The sequence below is a fragment of the Struthio camelus genome, chromosome 2, assembly GCF_040807025.1.
Source record: "Struthio camelus isolate bStrCam1 chromosome 2, bStrCam1.hap1, whole genome shotgun sequence".
NCBI lineage: Eukaryota > Metazoa > Chordata > Aves > Struthioniformes > Struthionidae > Struthio > Struthio camelus.
This window is the reverse complement of record NC_090943.1, coordinates 59,841,443-59,858,488: the sequence shown is the minus strand read 5'-3', so window position 1 is coordinate 59,858,488 and position 17,046 is coordinate 59,841,443. Positions and strand designations below refer to the sequence as shown.

Sequence of the window (17,046 nt, the reverse complement as noted above, 5' to 3'; positions counted from 1 at the left end):
AATCTCTTTTCCACCATTCTTTGTATGGAGATTCTGCTCTTCTGTTTAAAACCTTATTTCACATAGGGCTAAAAGCACTGAAGTGTATTTGCACTACTTGCTTTCTCTTGCTGTCTTAAACAGACGCTAAATATCCGTTAAGACAGCTTCCAAAACTGCTTAGATGGATACCTACATGTACAAGTTAAATAGGTAATTCTTCTTTTAGGGAGGATTTCAAAAACATTAATTTTCACAGTACTTTAATTCTCTTTTAACTGATAAAAAATAATTACTCTAGCAGGTTACAGGAGACCACATAACCCTCTAGGAAGATATTCCGGATGAATCTGAAATTCATAGACTTTCCAAATTAACTTCAGCACTCTTTCAGAAAAAAAGGAGCTGAACAGGGCTAAGATTCAGGAAGTTGTATTTTGTTTCCTTAACTTATGGTAAGATCCAATACAATAAAATGTGCAAGCTAAAAAGTAATTGGTTTTGTTCTTGTTGACTTTAATCATATATTCCAGCACACAACTCCTATGCCAGAGATTTCAAAAGCTATTGGACAGATGAACCCGAAACAGACCATATTTTAAGAATTCCATTCTTGTGTCTCTGTGACACTCTGTAACAATTAATAAAAAAATAGTGAATATCACCATTAATGGCTCATCTGAAAGTACTTTGCCAATAATATGTACTGCCATGGTCCTAGCGACAGCATTACACAAAGAAAATGATCCGGTTCAAACTGATAACATAGATTTCTTTTCCGAGTTGGCAATCTCTACGTAACTAGCACGTATCTCATCTAGCAGCCCTACAGAAATCCTTTTTTGTGGCAAAGTAGAGTTGTACTGTTAGAAGTACATGCCAGAAACTAGAAACGAAGACAGCATAAGAACTATGAACGACAAGGCTCCAGCAATGTAACAGGGTAAGGCTGCTAACATATGAAAGGAGAGAAATATCTCTGGGATCTTATTTCCTTTTTCCCTGATGTCTCCCCCCCCCAAATTCTGGAACTGAAATATTTATTGCTATATGTTTCTCAATTTTTTCCTTCAGAGAGGAACTGTACTATCATTGTGTAATGCTAGGCAAAGAAACGGGCTATTAATAGAAATTAAGATTACTAGCACTTCATTATATATTCACATATGTATTATATATCGTGAAGAACATACATATACATATATATATTCCACATAAGTTGACAATTACGAAGACTTACCAACCTCTTTCCACTTGTGGGAATTAATCACAGTCATGAAGATGAATGTACTCCTAACCTTAATTAGTACTCTAATTTTTGTATTTGGATGAGAGAAATGATTTAGTCAAGCACACAACAGGAAATTTCTCTGTGTCATTTTCTTGCTAAAATTGCATAATACACTAAATTATGTGAAAACATCAGTTAGAAACTTCCATTTTTAATGCCCAACACGTATAGGAATAGTAGAATTAGCGGTCTCAAGGACAGATATCCCAGTGTATTAAAGATACAGCAGCTCTCAATAAGGCTATATGGACATAGGCAGACATCCACGCGCAAAAAAAAATTAATTTGCTGTGGAACCCAAGAATGTTGCAACTTCCCACCAAAAGGCACAAAAGAAATTAAAAAGCCCTCAAATTTTCAGGTGTGCTTCTGGTACTCTGGGGCCCTTTGTACCATCTCTACAGAAGGATAATACCACCATCTATTCTGCTTCCCCAAATGAAAATACTTCTCTCTCATCTTCATTGTCTTCAGAGGAAGGCTCTGAAGATACGCAATATTTATAAGTGGCAGTTTAGGATTAACTGAATTTAAATCTTTGGTCAAATTAATGAATTCTAGATGGCTTCGATCTATCTTGCTGTACTCTGCAGTTTTATAGTCTATTTCCTGGAGGAAAATGATGAAATGCTACCAACATAATTCATCTCTGCTTTTCAAACGTGTATCCAGTCTATTTAAAAAGTTATCAATAGACCATATGTCGATTTCCCATCTACACATAAATTACACATTTCTGTGAAACGGGTTAGATACCTCAGCATGTTTGATAATGTCAGGTGATCTCTCATGAAAATGACAGAAGGAAGGAACCCAGGTGGAGACACGGCGACCAGCAGCTCTTTCACTGCTGTAGATGTTCAGCAACTGCAAGCGATGCATTCTAAAACGCTCATTCTAAAATACTCAGTGTATTAGTATACATGGCACTGCATACTAATGGCTACCAGTGGCTATCTCCAAGTGAATTATGAATTTATTCCAACTTGAGGGCTTCCGTTTCAGATGAGCAGATCTTTGAGTGTCTGGATGAGATCTAGGAAGCTTTGCTCTAGCTCACATGCATGCATGTAGCTGCTGTCCCTAAGTTGGGCCACAGATTCCCTGTCTATGTTGCAAAGGACTATCTTGCAAATTTTCCACACAGCATCACAAACTCTGTGGCACTGTTGAGTGATTAGTAACGGAGACCATATCTTTGTGACAGTCTGAAAATTGCTGTTTTTAGTGGCAAAATATGGAACTAGGTGGGGATATTAATCCATTCTGACAGACAACTCAAACACATCTGTGTTTACCAGCTTTCAACTTGCCTCAATACAAGTGACTAAGCTTTCAAAAGCACAGGGCAGAGGTATGATTTGGATATGAGAGTCACATTTTGTCATGCACAGCAAGGGGTTTCTGAGATGGTAATGGTCAGCAAAACTAAAGATGGTATTCCAGTTCCCTGTGAATGTAGCAGAGGTAGATGAGAAGCTTTCCCCAACACCTGCGGAAGAACTTTCTTCAGAAATAACATACAAGAATATTCTGCTTAGTTTATAAACGTGTCCCAAGAAGAGTTTGTCCACCTAGTCTCTTGATGGTATACATTTTAGTTTACGGAATACAGTTTGCCAACCAGCAGAGGGGTCAAAGGCCACCAAGCAGCAGAGCTATTTGAGAAGGTGATATTAATATTCTAATACAGTTAGCAAATTCCTTCCAACTAAGTACTGAATGTCCTTCATGTCTCCAAGCACCATCCGAGTGATGATGACAATTCTCTTGCAGGGATCTATAGTGATGCTTCTGTCAAAGACGATTGAGCCCCAGCAATTCTATGGTCAACTCACTAAATTTTTCTTGTTTAGTGTACTAGCCATGTGTTCTCAGTCTCTCCAGAACCAGGAAATGACACATAATGCTCACGAGTTACTTGAGCCTCTGAGAGGACGAAGACATCTTTGAGATAGGCCAAACTGGTCCAGAACATATCTAAAAACATACCGAATCAGGTGCACGAAGTGGTGTAAAGTTGCTAAGGCACTGGAAAGACCAAAGGGACACTGGAAAGACCACAGTCAAATTCAGACTGTAATTCAGTTTGATGAATACCCATATGAAATTTATTCTCTCCATAATCCGCTCATTAATGGCAGAAAGTAAAATTATTCACTATGATCTTACTGAGATCCTGATAGTTCACTTACCAAGGCACAATGAACCATCTTCATGATCCATCATCACAAAAAAAGAGTTTCTAATCAAGATATTAATGGACAGATCAAACATTTTCCTTCAGCTTTCCTTTGTGAATTCTCAGAGCTTTTAACTCTGGTTCTGACACTGAAAAAACGTACTTGAATAGGACTGGTATCTAGGTTGACTATTAATGAGATAAGGTAATTGGTAGGGTGCTAATATGTCTGCGTTTCTTTTGTTGAGTGCACTGTGTAGAGTGTGACCAGAGCAGACATGACCTATTTCAGAGGGCAACAATTCATATACTGCGCTGAGCTGCATAAGACATAGGGGTGATTTCAAAACAAGGGACAATAAAATCCTGCTTGTTCAAGACTCAACAGGAGACATGTAAGTACCATCTCTAAGCTACACACTTATAAAGTAATAGAAATGAATGCAGCTACCAGTAGCGTAATAATACTTTAACAGTAAGAGATAGCCATATTGCACTGGCTTGGAGTTACGACTTTGAGTCATGCTGTAGTCATTAGTACATGATTCTAGAATTCATATGAAGGACAGGGAGCACAAACTCAGCAGTGTTGCATCTGGTTTTAGATTCCAAGACAGTAAATCTTATGGAATTTTAGAAATCAAATCAGTAACATGCTGTGACAGGAGTATTAAAATCCAATACAGCAAAATAATGAAGGGGATTTGAGAAAGATACTGCATAATGTACAATAGATTACTGACTTGATCAGCTACTGAATGAGGTTCTGTAACTAGCAACATGCAAGAGGTTAAACCAGACAACTACAGTGGTCCTTTCTCTTCTCAACAATCTCTAAATAGACTCCAGTTCTCTTCAAAAGAAAAAAGAATCCACTAAGAAAGAATCGGCCATTGTAGTTGCACAAGGAAGTGTTTACAAGATGTCAGACTTTAAAAAAAGTACTAAGTGGTGCATATAAGCACAGAACACTTCTGTCACATGAGGCTCCCAGGCAAAATATTAAAGACAGTAGAAAAAAGGAGAAAGCATTTTTTTTCTAGCTGGAAATGCTAAGGAAATACAAAAGGGATTCTCATTTGTATCAAGAAGGGGCAAAAGATGAGGATGAGGAAGACAACTTTAATAATAATTAAAGGTGTGAAGAAATTAGTTATTCAAAAATGGCTGAAAGACAGGTTAATTTTTTTAGTTGTCTTCATTGAGAAGGAAAACACTGAAGAAGTCTGAACCGCTACTGTGAACAGTTTTAACAACGAAGGGGGAGTTTCTACAACTGCAAGTGGTTGTCCGCTGGAGCAACGTACCATCTCTTGTTATCTTCAAATACAGAGTGCATGCCTTTCGGTAAGATATGGCTGAGCCAAACACAAGCTATTGAGCTCCACATCATGGATCAAGGTGCCTGTGTTACACAGAATACTGGACTAGTTGAACTCAAAACCTTTTTAGGCCTTTAAATCTGTTAGTCTAGAGCGCTGCAGCATTTTGTAGGCACAGGGGTATTGGAGGTGGCAGAAAGAGACCTCGTCTTAACACAACCTCTGAAGAGTAAGAAAAATTCAAGTGATTAGTAATTCAGGTTTATGAAGAATAAAACTAGGCAGGTTAGATTAATTTGGGGAGGGAAGAAGGGGTAGGTTTATAGCAATAATAGTAATAATAATAAAAAGAAAATTTAGTGGCTAGAAGCTGAGCTCTAGCCAAAGCTGTCATAAATTTGGACGCCCTTCTCCTGTTACAAAATCAGTCACTAGAATTTCAATACATGTTTGGAAGATGCTGCATGTTATACATCTGGGCTTTAGTCAAGAACTTCATGGTGACTATAATTTTCAAAATCACTTTTAGTGGACCTATTGCTATTTTCAGTTATGATTTAGACTCTGACTTCAAAAATTGGAAACTGATGTTACCTGAATATCTGGTCTAAAAGCTACATAACGAGAAGATTTTCAGTGCAGTGCTATAAGGATCAATTCCTGCTCTTCTGGTCATCTGTGCCACAAGAACACTTGTGCATAAAGAGAGTGCAAATACATAAAATATGTGAAATAGTAAAGCTTGAGGAAAAGTTATTTAATACAATATATAGCTTACAACAAGGAGTAGTGGGGTGAAACTGAGAAAGGACAAATGCAGGAGGCACGTCATGCAGAACTCATGATAACATTTTGTATCTATATCAGCCAAAAGAATGAGTTCAAGGGCTTTCAGCAAACGCATTTTACCAGCGCTAAACCCTGACTTCAGTGTAGTGGTTGGTACACCTTGGGAACCTTAGTACATTTCTTCTTGCTGTATTTCATGCTAGAGAGCTCTGACACCTTCAGCCACCTTGTCCCAAGTATGACATTCAACGGTAACAGCAGCAAAGTCATGTAGGAAAGTAAATGCAAAGTAGCTGTATAGCTTTTCCTTAAAGCCTATATTAAATCTAACTAAATTAGGCTTATAATATTTCTCTTACCATTTTAAATAATGAAAGCTGTAATAATATGGTCATCCTATAAAAGATTAAGAAGCCTAATCATAGGGAAATTATCTTCTTTGCAATCAGCGTTCTTAATGAACCAATTAATCTGAACTAACCTTTCACAGGAGCAACTTCCAGTCTCCTAAGAAGCACATACTCAGAAAACAAACCTCCTACCAAAGTAATAAAAACGCTCAGCTTTCTCTTCTCAAGTAGTTAGTGATTTCCTTTTGCCCTGAAGCATTGGTTTATGCTTTTTATTTTGGTTAACATTTTTATCCAATCTAGCAATCTCCTGTCAGGCAAAACTTCCCATGAAATCAGTGTGACTTTGTCCAAGCAAATTCTGAATAAAACTTCAACAGGAACAAACTGCTCTGCCACAAACTTTTACAGAGAAATTCTTTTCAAAATAGGGTCTCACTGGAGTGTACAGGCAAGTAGAGCAAATGGATCTTGTTCGGCAGTTTTGGGGATTTGGCCTACTTCTAGATTTTTTGCTCCCATTCTATCAACTTTCTCTCTTAAAACATTAATATAATAAAAAGCATAGCTTTCCTTGCATGCTTTAGATGAAACACTGTTTGGAGCAGCACAGCTCTTTTGGTGCAATTGACCCCAGCCAAAGACTAATGGTCTTAAACTTAGTTACAATGAAAAAAAATCACCCCATAATTTTGGAACATACATTTTAATTAATGACAGCGAAGGTGGAAGTATGTTAATACACAAGGACAGACAGTGAGAAGCAGCAGTCTGTGTGAGCCGAAAGGACTTGTGACAGTATGGAGGTTTTTGCTACTATAGTGGCATAAACAGAAAGGAACCTTAGTTCCTTCCTATGCCTCTAGAAGGTCTATCTTGGTCTGAACTTTATTAGCTGCCAGAACAGACACCAGAATAGCAACAATTTGCCTTTGACAAAGATGACTATAATTATTTTTGTTGATTACATAGGAAGGCAATAAAAGCATCCTTGTGATGTGTTAATCTGCTTAACTGAAATGTCTCGACTTTAGGCTCTCAGGAAGACAGACTGAAGTTGGGCTCTTTTGATACTAAACATTTTTGATAAAATAATTGTGAACTCAGGGCTCTACAGATACCTGGCCATGATGATGCTGTTAATATGGATGTGACACAAATGTAAATGAATTGCTGTTTAATCACTAGAATAAGACATCCCAAACATATTATGTGGCATGGCCTGTAGGTACTTTGATTCAAGCTGTGAATTAGATGTTGTGCTTTATAAACGGTCACACTGAGATAATATTCTTTAGCAATCTCACAAATTATTACTCTTAACATGTCTTGGACTACTAGGCCAAATAATTTGAAAGAACGGAATAGCGTTACAAATCCTGGGCAAGATTTTTGGTGTAGAGAGTATTTAAGAAAATTTAAAACAATATTAACTCTACTACTTAATTCCTATTGACCTAAATCTGTGGTTTTCTTTAATAAATGAATGTGACTGGTTGGATACCCAGCATCCAACCTACCACAAATAACTGCTGTGTTACAAAGGCCCCATCTAATCTCAGTCCAACTTGCCATACAGCATATATATCATCTCTTCAGAACCACAGTAGGGCAACTATTTCGGAAAAGCATTAACATGCAGGCTTCATATTAAAGACACACAAAAGTTCCAGCTGACTTCAACGTAAGTTAGAGCAAAGCTTAAAATAAATCATATTGCCAAGGCAATCATGCAACATGGCGCTTGTCTGAGTGTAGGCCTTTTTACGGCCTGTGCTTGTAAAAACTATGACCTAGGATAACTGGGGTATATCACACCCGCCCTCTTTTCCCTGTACTACTTTCCCAAAGAATTTCCAAGTCAAGTTCAGCACCTCGGTCCTTGTCTTCCAGGAGCTAAAAACACGGAAATCAAATTGCTAGTGCAAAACTCCAAAATGAGAACCTTGCTTACAACAATCCTCCTTTGACAAACTGAATTTTTATACAGTGGTGATTTCCAAATTATTGTCACCAAAGCCAGACCAAACAATCCATAACTGCTTCATGGAACCACGTTAAGGCTTTAAAACTTGCAATGATAAGCCTAGTAGTGAGGGTGAACAGTGGCTTTCAGAAAATTTAGAGGATTAAGAGCTGTCTATGGGTGCAAGAAGCCTGAGAGTCACAGCTGAGCAATAAAAATAATCTTGTGTTTAAGGAAGATGGATCTGTCTCAGGTCCAGACTAAAACTGTGGAAAATGTTCTCCAAGACATAGAAGACTGCCACATATCAGTCACCTTCCACTGATAAGCAAAGTGTACGTCTTTGATCTTGCTTTCTCTAACCTAAATACACAGCATCACATTTAATCATAAATAGAAAAGGCTTTACCTAAAACAAATCTGGCCCCAAAACTCTGATTGAACAAGGCACTTCAACATATAACTCTTCTTCCTGAAGGAAGCAGATGTGGTAATATTCATAGGACAGCTATTAGTTCTCTGTCTCAGGGTCACTGCTAGAGCAACAGCTATAAAAGCATGCATATGTATTTTTTATATATATTTATATGTGTGTGTGTGTGTGTGTGTGTGTGTGTGTGTGTGTGTCTGTGTGTGTATACTACATATGTAAATAGAATGGTTTTAATAGTTTGTCTCCTGCTCTCTGGGCTTAAAACCTTCCCACCGACACTGACTCACCTGACAGTGAAAAACTGATCAGTCTCCGACTTCCTTGTCCTTGGATTGAATCTTCATTGGTGATACTTTTAAAAATCTGTTGGAAGAAGAAGAATGGTGAGAGAGAGGAGTCTCCGGTATCTCTTGAACAGACAAACTGCTTAGTAACTCTTTTTTACAGTATAATCAAATAAGAATCAATCAGACAACTTTTAACCAAGACAGTGTTTTTATCCAGGTAACGATTTAGGACGCTAGTAGCCCAGAGTAAGGAAGCTTTTCTTTAAGAAAACACAACGACAGAATACTTCTCTAATTTTAAATATAGCAGTTCCTCACCCAAACAGGAACTATTTACTAAACAAGGGATGAAAGTAACACTTAAGGATGGGGATGTGGCTCTCACCTCTAATAATAACTTCTGTATTTGTAAACTGTTATTACTAGAGTAGAAAATCTTGTTCGAGGAAATTTACTGCATGTGAGGAAAACAGCTCAGAGAGCTTACTAATATTGTGTGCAAACAGAAGTGTGAATTATGATAATAACAAATACTGAGGGTGAATCTGAAAAGAAATATCAATAGATGACCCTTTGTACTCGCTCAAAAGATAGGGGTCAGATCCACTCTGTGGGTTTTAATGCTAGGCTTTGGTTCAACGAGTTTTTTGATGGGTTGCTGTTGTGTGGACATTACGACATAGACTGCTTGCTGACTGAGATCAGAACCTGACAGCAGAAGCGCCCCTTGCTCCAGCACCAGCGGCACCAGGAGGAACCAGCATCAGCTGTGGGACAGCGTTGCTAACTGCAGTTGCCCTGAATGCAGCAGAGGAGATGCAGTCGTGAGTTGGGCTCCAAGTTCAGCAGGGAGGTGGTGCAATTACTGCCTGCCTCCCCCTGACTCGGGAGCCAAACTTAAGCGTTGTTCTGCTCCTGGGAAGCCACAGCTCCTCACTAGTGCTGCTGCTCGGCTTTCAGACAAAAAAGAAGAAGAGCACTTAGGCAGTGAAGTTCCACTTTCCGCCAGGAAACCATAACTGAAGTCCCACTCAGCTGTGACTCATCACTCAGTATATTGAATAATTGTGTATTAATGCTTAACTTGGAGAACCAGCTCTTCTTTGCCTCACTTCAAAACATGGGGAAGGGGGCACTGCAGCCCAGTTAGAAGGATTTAGAAACAAGCAGTTAACAGGTTAGGATTCAAATGAGGCCTGGAGGAAAAATCAGGGTGGATTTAGATGCCATTTAAAAAAAAAAAAAAAAGGGGCTTTCCTGGGCTTGACTTTTCACCACAATCGATTTGCTTCTTACAGACTCTTTGAATGGGAAAAGGGCTACTGAATAGAGGCGGACCAAGATCAAATTTCAGCAGAAACACCGCCATATATCACAGCTAATTACCTGCAATTGCAGTTTGGGATTTCTCAGCTAACCAGATTTTAATCTATTTAATAAAGCCACCACTGATTTCTGAAAAGAGCCTACATCAGAATACTATATGCAACTAAGAAATCTGTAATGTATTTGATGAATATTATGATAAGAACACAGTTACCTTTATCAGCCAAAGCTGTAATCTCACGGAGAAACAATTACAAATTTCCGGGTCAAAACATATTTTTCACACTACTGCTCTGACTAACACTACCCTTTAATACTTACTACTTACGGTCTTTTCACAATTTTGTCCAGGATAGTGATTGGGCCAACTGATCTCATATGTAAACATGCTAAAACCTGCACTTTTTTCCTCAGTCCTTAAACACTTCTCCAGAGTTCTTAGTTCTAACACAAATCAGTATTAGTTTAACAGCTCATGTTTTGAATAGTCTGGGGTGCAAATGATGGGGTCCTGCGAACATCAACACGTTCAAAACCCCCAAATAAGTTGCTATTAAATGTCTCTTTTTGGGCTGCATCTACATTGGTGAAATTGTATCAGCATAGTTATACTAGTGTATTACATTAGCAAAGTATTCCCAGTGTGGCCAAAGCTGCACTAGCAAAGCTTGGCACTATACAAAGAGAGTAATAATACGTCCAACCACAAAGAGAGTAATAATACGTCCAACCATGAGTGAAGCAAGCTATGCTGAGGGGAAAAAATGAGTTAGATTCACTCCTAATAGATCCAGCTATTCTGTGGAGCGGGTACACTTCACACTGTACATTTTTGTGCTCACCACTCAGTCAAGCAGGACAGAGGTCCTGTGGAAGTGCTTCCTCAATCTCCATTTGCCCCACGCTTTCCCATAGAAATCAAGGCACAGGGAGGTGAGGGTGGAATGAAAAGTGAGGGTATGCCTTAGGACTCACCCCTACAAGAAAGTGGGATGAGGCTGGGGTGCACATGTGTACCCAGGGGCTAGGAAGTGCTCCTGGTTTTCACCGTATAAACACAGCATCCATGAATTTAATCAGAGTTAGGCTCTTAAACGGCTTGGGTGTTTATAAATTATTCACTCTGGCTTTCAGTGGGAAACAGCTCTGATGTGATGTGATGCTTCTGAAACGTTGACGTAATTTTCCTAATTCAAATTTTCCTTATTCCAAGGACTTTTATCAGCAACTTTCCTAGTTGTAGCAGACCTCGTGCAGCCTCGTTAGTCCCTAAAACTGGCCGTTGGCTCCTTGCTCTTCACTACAGGCTCTCCTTGAACCACTGGCTTCCCACTCTGTGCTGTCACTTTCTTCAGCTTCCTCCCCTGAGCAGATCTAGTGTTCTCTAAGGCCAGGAGCAATCTGCCTTTTCTCTAGTGGTTCCACCTCACTCACTGGGTTGTCTTCAAAGAACCTAACACAACTGTGAACAAGAAGTAACAACAGCAGCAGCAAATACTGCCAATTTCAACTCCAAATAATTAAAAAAAAGATGCCTGGGATGCTCTCCCATGGAAATCAAGTTACTACAAACCTCTCTATAATGTTCATTCTGGTGAGAATAAAATAGGACCTGTTTTATTATCACCAATAAACATCATGTTTGCTGTTGTTTTCCAATTAAAAAAATTCCACAAGAAAAAATATCCGATCCTTTTCAACAGTAGTCTATTTCAAATGTACTTTGGCATATGAGATCTGCAAGAAACATAACAGTATTTCCTGTCATCTAGTTCCCAAAAAGCAATAGATTATCGCAAAAGCAACAGATTATTTCGGAAGGATTGTTAAAGATTTTTTCAAAAGGTCAAAAAAGGTCAAACAATATCGTAAAGGCAAACCAAGCCCCATAAGCATCTCCTGATAAGAGGAATGCTACATCCAGAATTACTCCCACGGATACTGGTGTGATGAGTCAAGTGCACAGCTGCTTGCAGAAGCCAACTCTTGCTTTATCAGCAGCATCTGAAGTTGCAATATGAAAGTAAGACTAAAAAACAGCCCTACTGTGTAACTGAATTATATGCTCTTTAGTTTATCCTAGTACAGCTTTCTAAGATACCATGCTAGTCATTTTGATAATGGCTAGCATTTAACCTCAGTAATTTTAAACACACCAGAACACTCTTTTAAAATGTGTCCAATTTTACCACAGTCCAGGCAGCCAACAAAAGGAAAGCTTGGCAGTAAAATTGATGGAGATGGTCGTATAACTTGACTGAATGGGTAGGTCATTAAATACTTCAGAATGTGAACCTCAGGAGGTCGCAGTTACCTCCCTGTCCTCTCCTTTCCACCCCTGCTTCCCCAAACCAAGATCCTAGTTGTAACACTTCCTAAATGCCTCATAACTCTCCTGAATGCCCTCCTATACAGGTCTACCATCCCAAAACTGTATGTGTTTTCCTCCAGCATTCCTGCTAAAAACTCACACATCCCCCAGCTCCGATCCTTGACTGTCTCTCTTACCACACATAGGTTCCACCTTCGCACCTGAAATACGCGTCCCGGGCATGCCTGAGACATTGCAGAGCGTGTGCCAGAGTGGGTCCAAGAACAGTAACACATCCTCCCACAAAGGAAGGAATTATTATGCATAGTCACACACTGGCAAGGATATTATGAAGGCTGGGAGAGCAATTTTACTTTAATCTGGATGCTCCAAGAAGTCAAAAAGAATGATGGGGGAAGGAGGAAAGATATACCAACAGCATGGCTCGATTTAGTTCACTATGTGAAGAAAGCTGAGTAGACAAGGGTTCTCCCCCTCAGTTTTTTGACAAGACAAGGTAATTTTGTTTGCACTTCTGTCTAGCTGAAGGTAAGGTTTTCAGGATTAATCCAAACAGCTCAGGAGCTTAAAAACAATGAGAAAAGTCTTCCAGTGTTAGTCCAATCTTCTAGGTTAAAAAGAAGAAAATTATTTGTTTCTGTTCAGATTCACTGCTTCCTAATGTACTAGCCATATTCTACATGGTAGTGAGGAAAAGGCTAAAAGCATTCTGTATGGTATAGGATATAGCTGAGTAGACGCTCACTGTTTATCACTAACAACTGCTCTGACTGAGATTTAGAAAGTTTTGAAGCTTGAGATGAAAAAAGTGCATGGGTCATAGTCTTCCTTCTTGCCACTCACAATAAAAGAAATCTAGACTGATTCTGTGGCAACAACGCAATTATTTCTGCAGTTTTGTCACTGTAATTTGAATTTAGTCATAGGGAGGTAAAAAGACCCATCTTCTCAACTGTCAGTTAAAACACAGCTAAACAACTGTGAAAAATAACGTTCATCTCATCACTCGGTATTTTAGACTGATGTCTTTGAATGAAAATGATGAAATGTAATTTGCCCTCTGCCGCTTTGGTGCTCTTTATACCTTTAAAATGAGAGCTCAGTCTAAATTAGTTTGCTAATTTTTTTTTAAGTGAGAGAGGGGCTTGAGCTGCAAGTTCAAGCCTACCTGAATCTCTCAGAAGACTACAGGTTTCCTGAACTAGATTCAAATGTTCTTTCACTTTCCTTGCTTAAATCAGAGCTGTTACTGCCATGGTAGGAACGTGTGTTCTCAAGCAGTTAAAGGAAGTATCAGTACATACTCTAAAATATTATGAACAGCATGAACATCTTAAACAACATTTTTCTGGTCTAGCATAGAGTTTCCCAACTTTTGAAGCACACACATGTAGCGATCTCCAGAGCACCTCATGGCTATCTGCAAAAATCTGTGTAGGTACTTGAGGCCAGATCCAAGTCTCTCAGGACTTGCTGAATTCTGTAAAAGGTCCATGTTTGGTATTGTTTTTCATTTTTTCAGCAGAGGGGGAAAAAGGAAGACAGGAGGAGAAGACAGAAAGCTAAAAATAATGGATTTTTTTCCTAGTATCCCTTTTCCTTGTGAGTAGTTCCTGCAAATGCTAGAATGAACTTGTGTGACACTGAATGAGAAAGAAGGTAGGCTACACATTTGCAAATGGAGCCCCTGAGATTCCCTCTCTGCCACAGTCAGTTATGAAAAAAAACAACCTTGAGAAATCCCAGAGTATTATATCCATCAGCTCTTACTGAGACAAAACTCCATGTGCGTCAGTAGTGCTTTGTCTAAGCAGGATCTAAGAAACCCCAAGTATCTCCTAAAATACCTTTCCCTTCACTGGTCCATCCCGACACAGAGAGGAGTAACAAGAACAAGATTTCTCCTCCTGAAACTAAACTGGCCTCTATGGCCCACCTCAGGTGTCCCTGTTCAGCCTCCCCATACCTCGAGGTTGTGATAAGACAAACGCTTTGGGACACAAGGACAGCATGAACGTAGGCCTAGGAGAGGCTGTAACCACATTTGCCTGGTGCTGCAGGAGATAATCTGCTTTTAGGCAGCAGACTTAGCTGTAACAGTGCCAAGTATCCACTAAGGGAAAACTTTGCCATGTGCAGCCCACATGCTGGTAAAGCAGGGTCTGCACCAGTTTCTAAGATCCCTTTAGTATGTTTGTATATTGTGCAGCCCAATCTATTTTAAAAGTCCTGCTGATATGAAACACGATTAATACGTTTTTATTGCATGCTTCTACCATATCTAGACATGCAGAGCTGGCAAATACAAGGATATACTCCTTTTTCCACATGCAGAAAGAAAAACATAGTTATGCCTTAGTCTTGTCATTACGTTACACACTCCTCTTGAGAAGAGCGTTTTTGGCCACTATGACTACACAGACAAAGGAATTAAAACAAAGCACAAAACAATTCTCTTATCTAGTAAGTAGAAAAAAACCTCTGGTTTAAGAAATTTTACTCTGCACTAATAGCTCAATTACTTCTGCTTCAAATTACTTCAGTAGCTTCTGCTGCAAAACTTGGTAACATTTAATGATCATAATTGATGTGGATTATCTCACATAGTCCAGTATTTCTTGCATTTAAAACAGAGCACACAGCAGTGGCATTAGACTCAACGTTGCACGAGCTGTTTGTACATGATGACTTTTCCTACGGTAAACATTCTGGAAGTGATCTAAATCTTAATCCTACACAGTTCCAATTCTAAAAGGTGCTAATTAAAATCCAGAATATTTTTCACTGACAGCACAGATTGTAACTGTAGTAATATTTCATGTAGATTAAATATCCAGATACTGTAAACTGGCACAGCTCAAGCTTAGACCATACTATCTATTAACAAGATGAATCTTTTATTAGCTCTCTTAAACTAGAAGCAGTTCTAAGAACATACCAAACTATTCAGAGGGGCTCACACTCCTAAGCAGGGCTGTATAATTTGTAGGAAAGTTGGAAGTCCACAGTGAAAGAAAGCTCAAAATACAAAAGTAAAGCAGTAAAGTATCTTTTGTTTGTATACGGCAGCTTTAAGGATGAAAAGCAGTAAACAAGATTAAAATGATCTTTGCCAAAAAGGGAAGCCTGTGGCCTGTTTTGGTTCAAATCACAAGTGAAAAATGGCCTCTACTCAGTCCTAAATCGTGCATCAGCAAAAGAAAAAAGCAATAGTGCCAGATATGTCAGAACTAAAGACATGCTGTTGCAAAGCTGGGAGGAAAGGCAGGCTGTGCAGTAACTGCCTGCACTGTGCTTGGGTCAGGCTCCAGTTCTCTGGTGTCTGCTTTTCAAGAGCACTTAATTTGCCTGCAGATTTAAAATAAACTACACAAGGTTAAAGGCCTGAATGCAACAGTCAGGAGCAAAAGAGGAAACTGATGCTTTGTCCTCTGCCTGCTTCCATCTGCTTGCATCTTTCAGTTCACCTGAGAGATAAGACAGGTCCAAAACTCCCAAGGTTAACAGGCACAGCAGAGTGACACAGTGGCAGAGCACCAGTTTCTACTCTGCACTGCTTTGCTGATGTCTGTTTAAATCAGCTTTCAGCTCTTATTTTAACAGAACAACATACATGACGCAAGCCTCAAGAGTTCTTCAAAAGCTTTTTTCTCCTCTAACCTAGTTTTGCTGTCTTTTATTGTTGGCCTCTTGATTTCACTGAACTCTCTAATATTAAGACAATCCTTTGAGCTAGCAGAAGACGTCTACACAGCCATTCCACAGCTCAGCAGTGAGGGACCCTTGCACAGTAAAAGAACATAAGACATTGTCTCAAGTTCATACTTGATACTATACCAGACTCTTCAGGGAGGGAATTCCCCTCAACAGGTCTCCTGAAAATGGATAAATACTCCGATTTCCTCCAGTGCTGACTTTGAAAAGGAATAGTTTTAGAAAAAAACCTGACTAAAGAAACAGACTTAAAAAGTGCTTCCTTTCTCCCCATCACCTGACCTCCTCTGTATCTCAGACTGCAGAGCGTGCTGGGACGCAAGGAGGGAATCATGAGCAAATGGAGAGCTGAGCTCCATGACTCAGTCACCGATAGAGTTACGGTTATAATCCCAGGCACCACTTTGAAACTCTAGCCCTGATTCGTGGCAGTGCTTCAGCTACAACCCTCATTCTGTTAACAGAATTAATCCAGCTCTTGAATGCAATATATTCCACTTATCCTGTTAGCTTGTTAAGCCACTGTACTGGCACTGCAATATTTTCCTATCAGGTGATTCCAAGTAGCATGCAGCCAATTTCCCTATGAGCAGAGTCTAATTCCCCACTGGGTTCTCTGCAACCAGCTTGGATCCCTGAAGGACTGCGACCACACACACACAGTTTTCCCCATGTGTTGTGGTCAGTCCTGTTCTGGCCTTGTAATACTGGGCTTTGTGAATGCCATTCCCCAATCAAGGAGAGAATTTACCTTTGCAGGCATGTGGCAATAGCCCCATATCCACAGAGGCTGCCCTTGCTGCATCTTTTAGCAATGCTTATTGATCAATGCATTTTTTTTTTCAAGGAGATAGAAGCTTTTAATTCCCAAAGCTTCTCTTCTAGAAACCCTTAAAAAAGCTAGCAAGCAAGTAAGCAATTTTTTTCCAACGAAAATGTTACAAATTCTTTCAGCAGATTCTAGATAACAACCTGGGGAATTCAAATTAAGTTACAGATCAAAATTGCTGTTTAGTGCCATCCGTAAACTCTTCAACTATCAACAGGCTGATGACAAGAGGGAATTCATTGACAG

General features: G+C 39.3%; 1 protein-coding gene across 8 annotated transcripts in view; it reads right to left on the bottom strand.

The window, feature by feature from the left end:
• HECW1 (HECT, C2 and WW domain containing E3 ubiquitin protein ligase 1) overlaps positions 1–17,046 on the bottom strand; it is a 308,997-nt gene that overhangs the window by 99,078 nt on the left and 192,873 nt on the right. For all 8 annotated transcript variants that reach the window (XM_068935996.1, XM_068935991.1, XM_068935998.1 and 5 more), the window contains one exon: positions 8,600–8,675. In XM_068935996.1, coding sequence (XP_068792097.1) covers positions 8,600–8,675 — 76 coding nt within the window. The remainder of the gene's footprint in view (positions 1–8,599; positions 8,676–17,046) is intronic.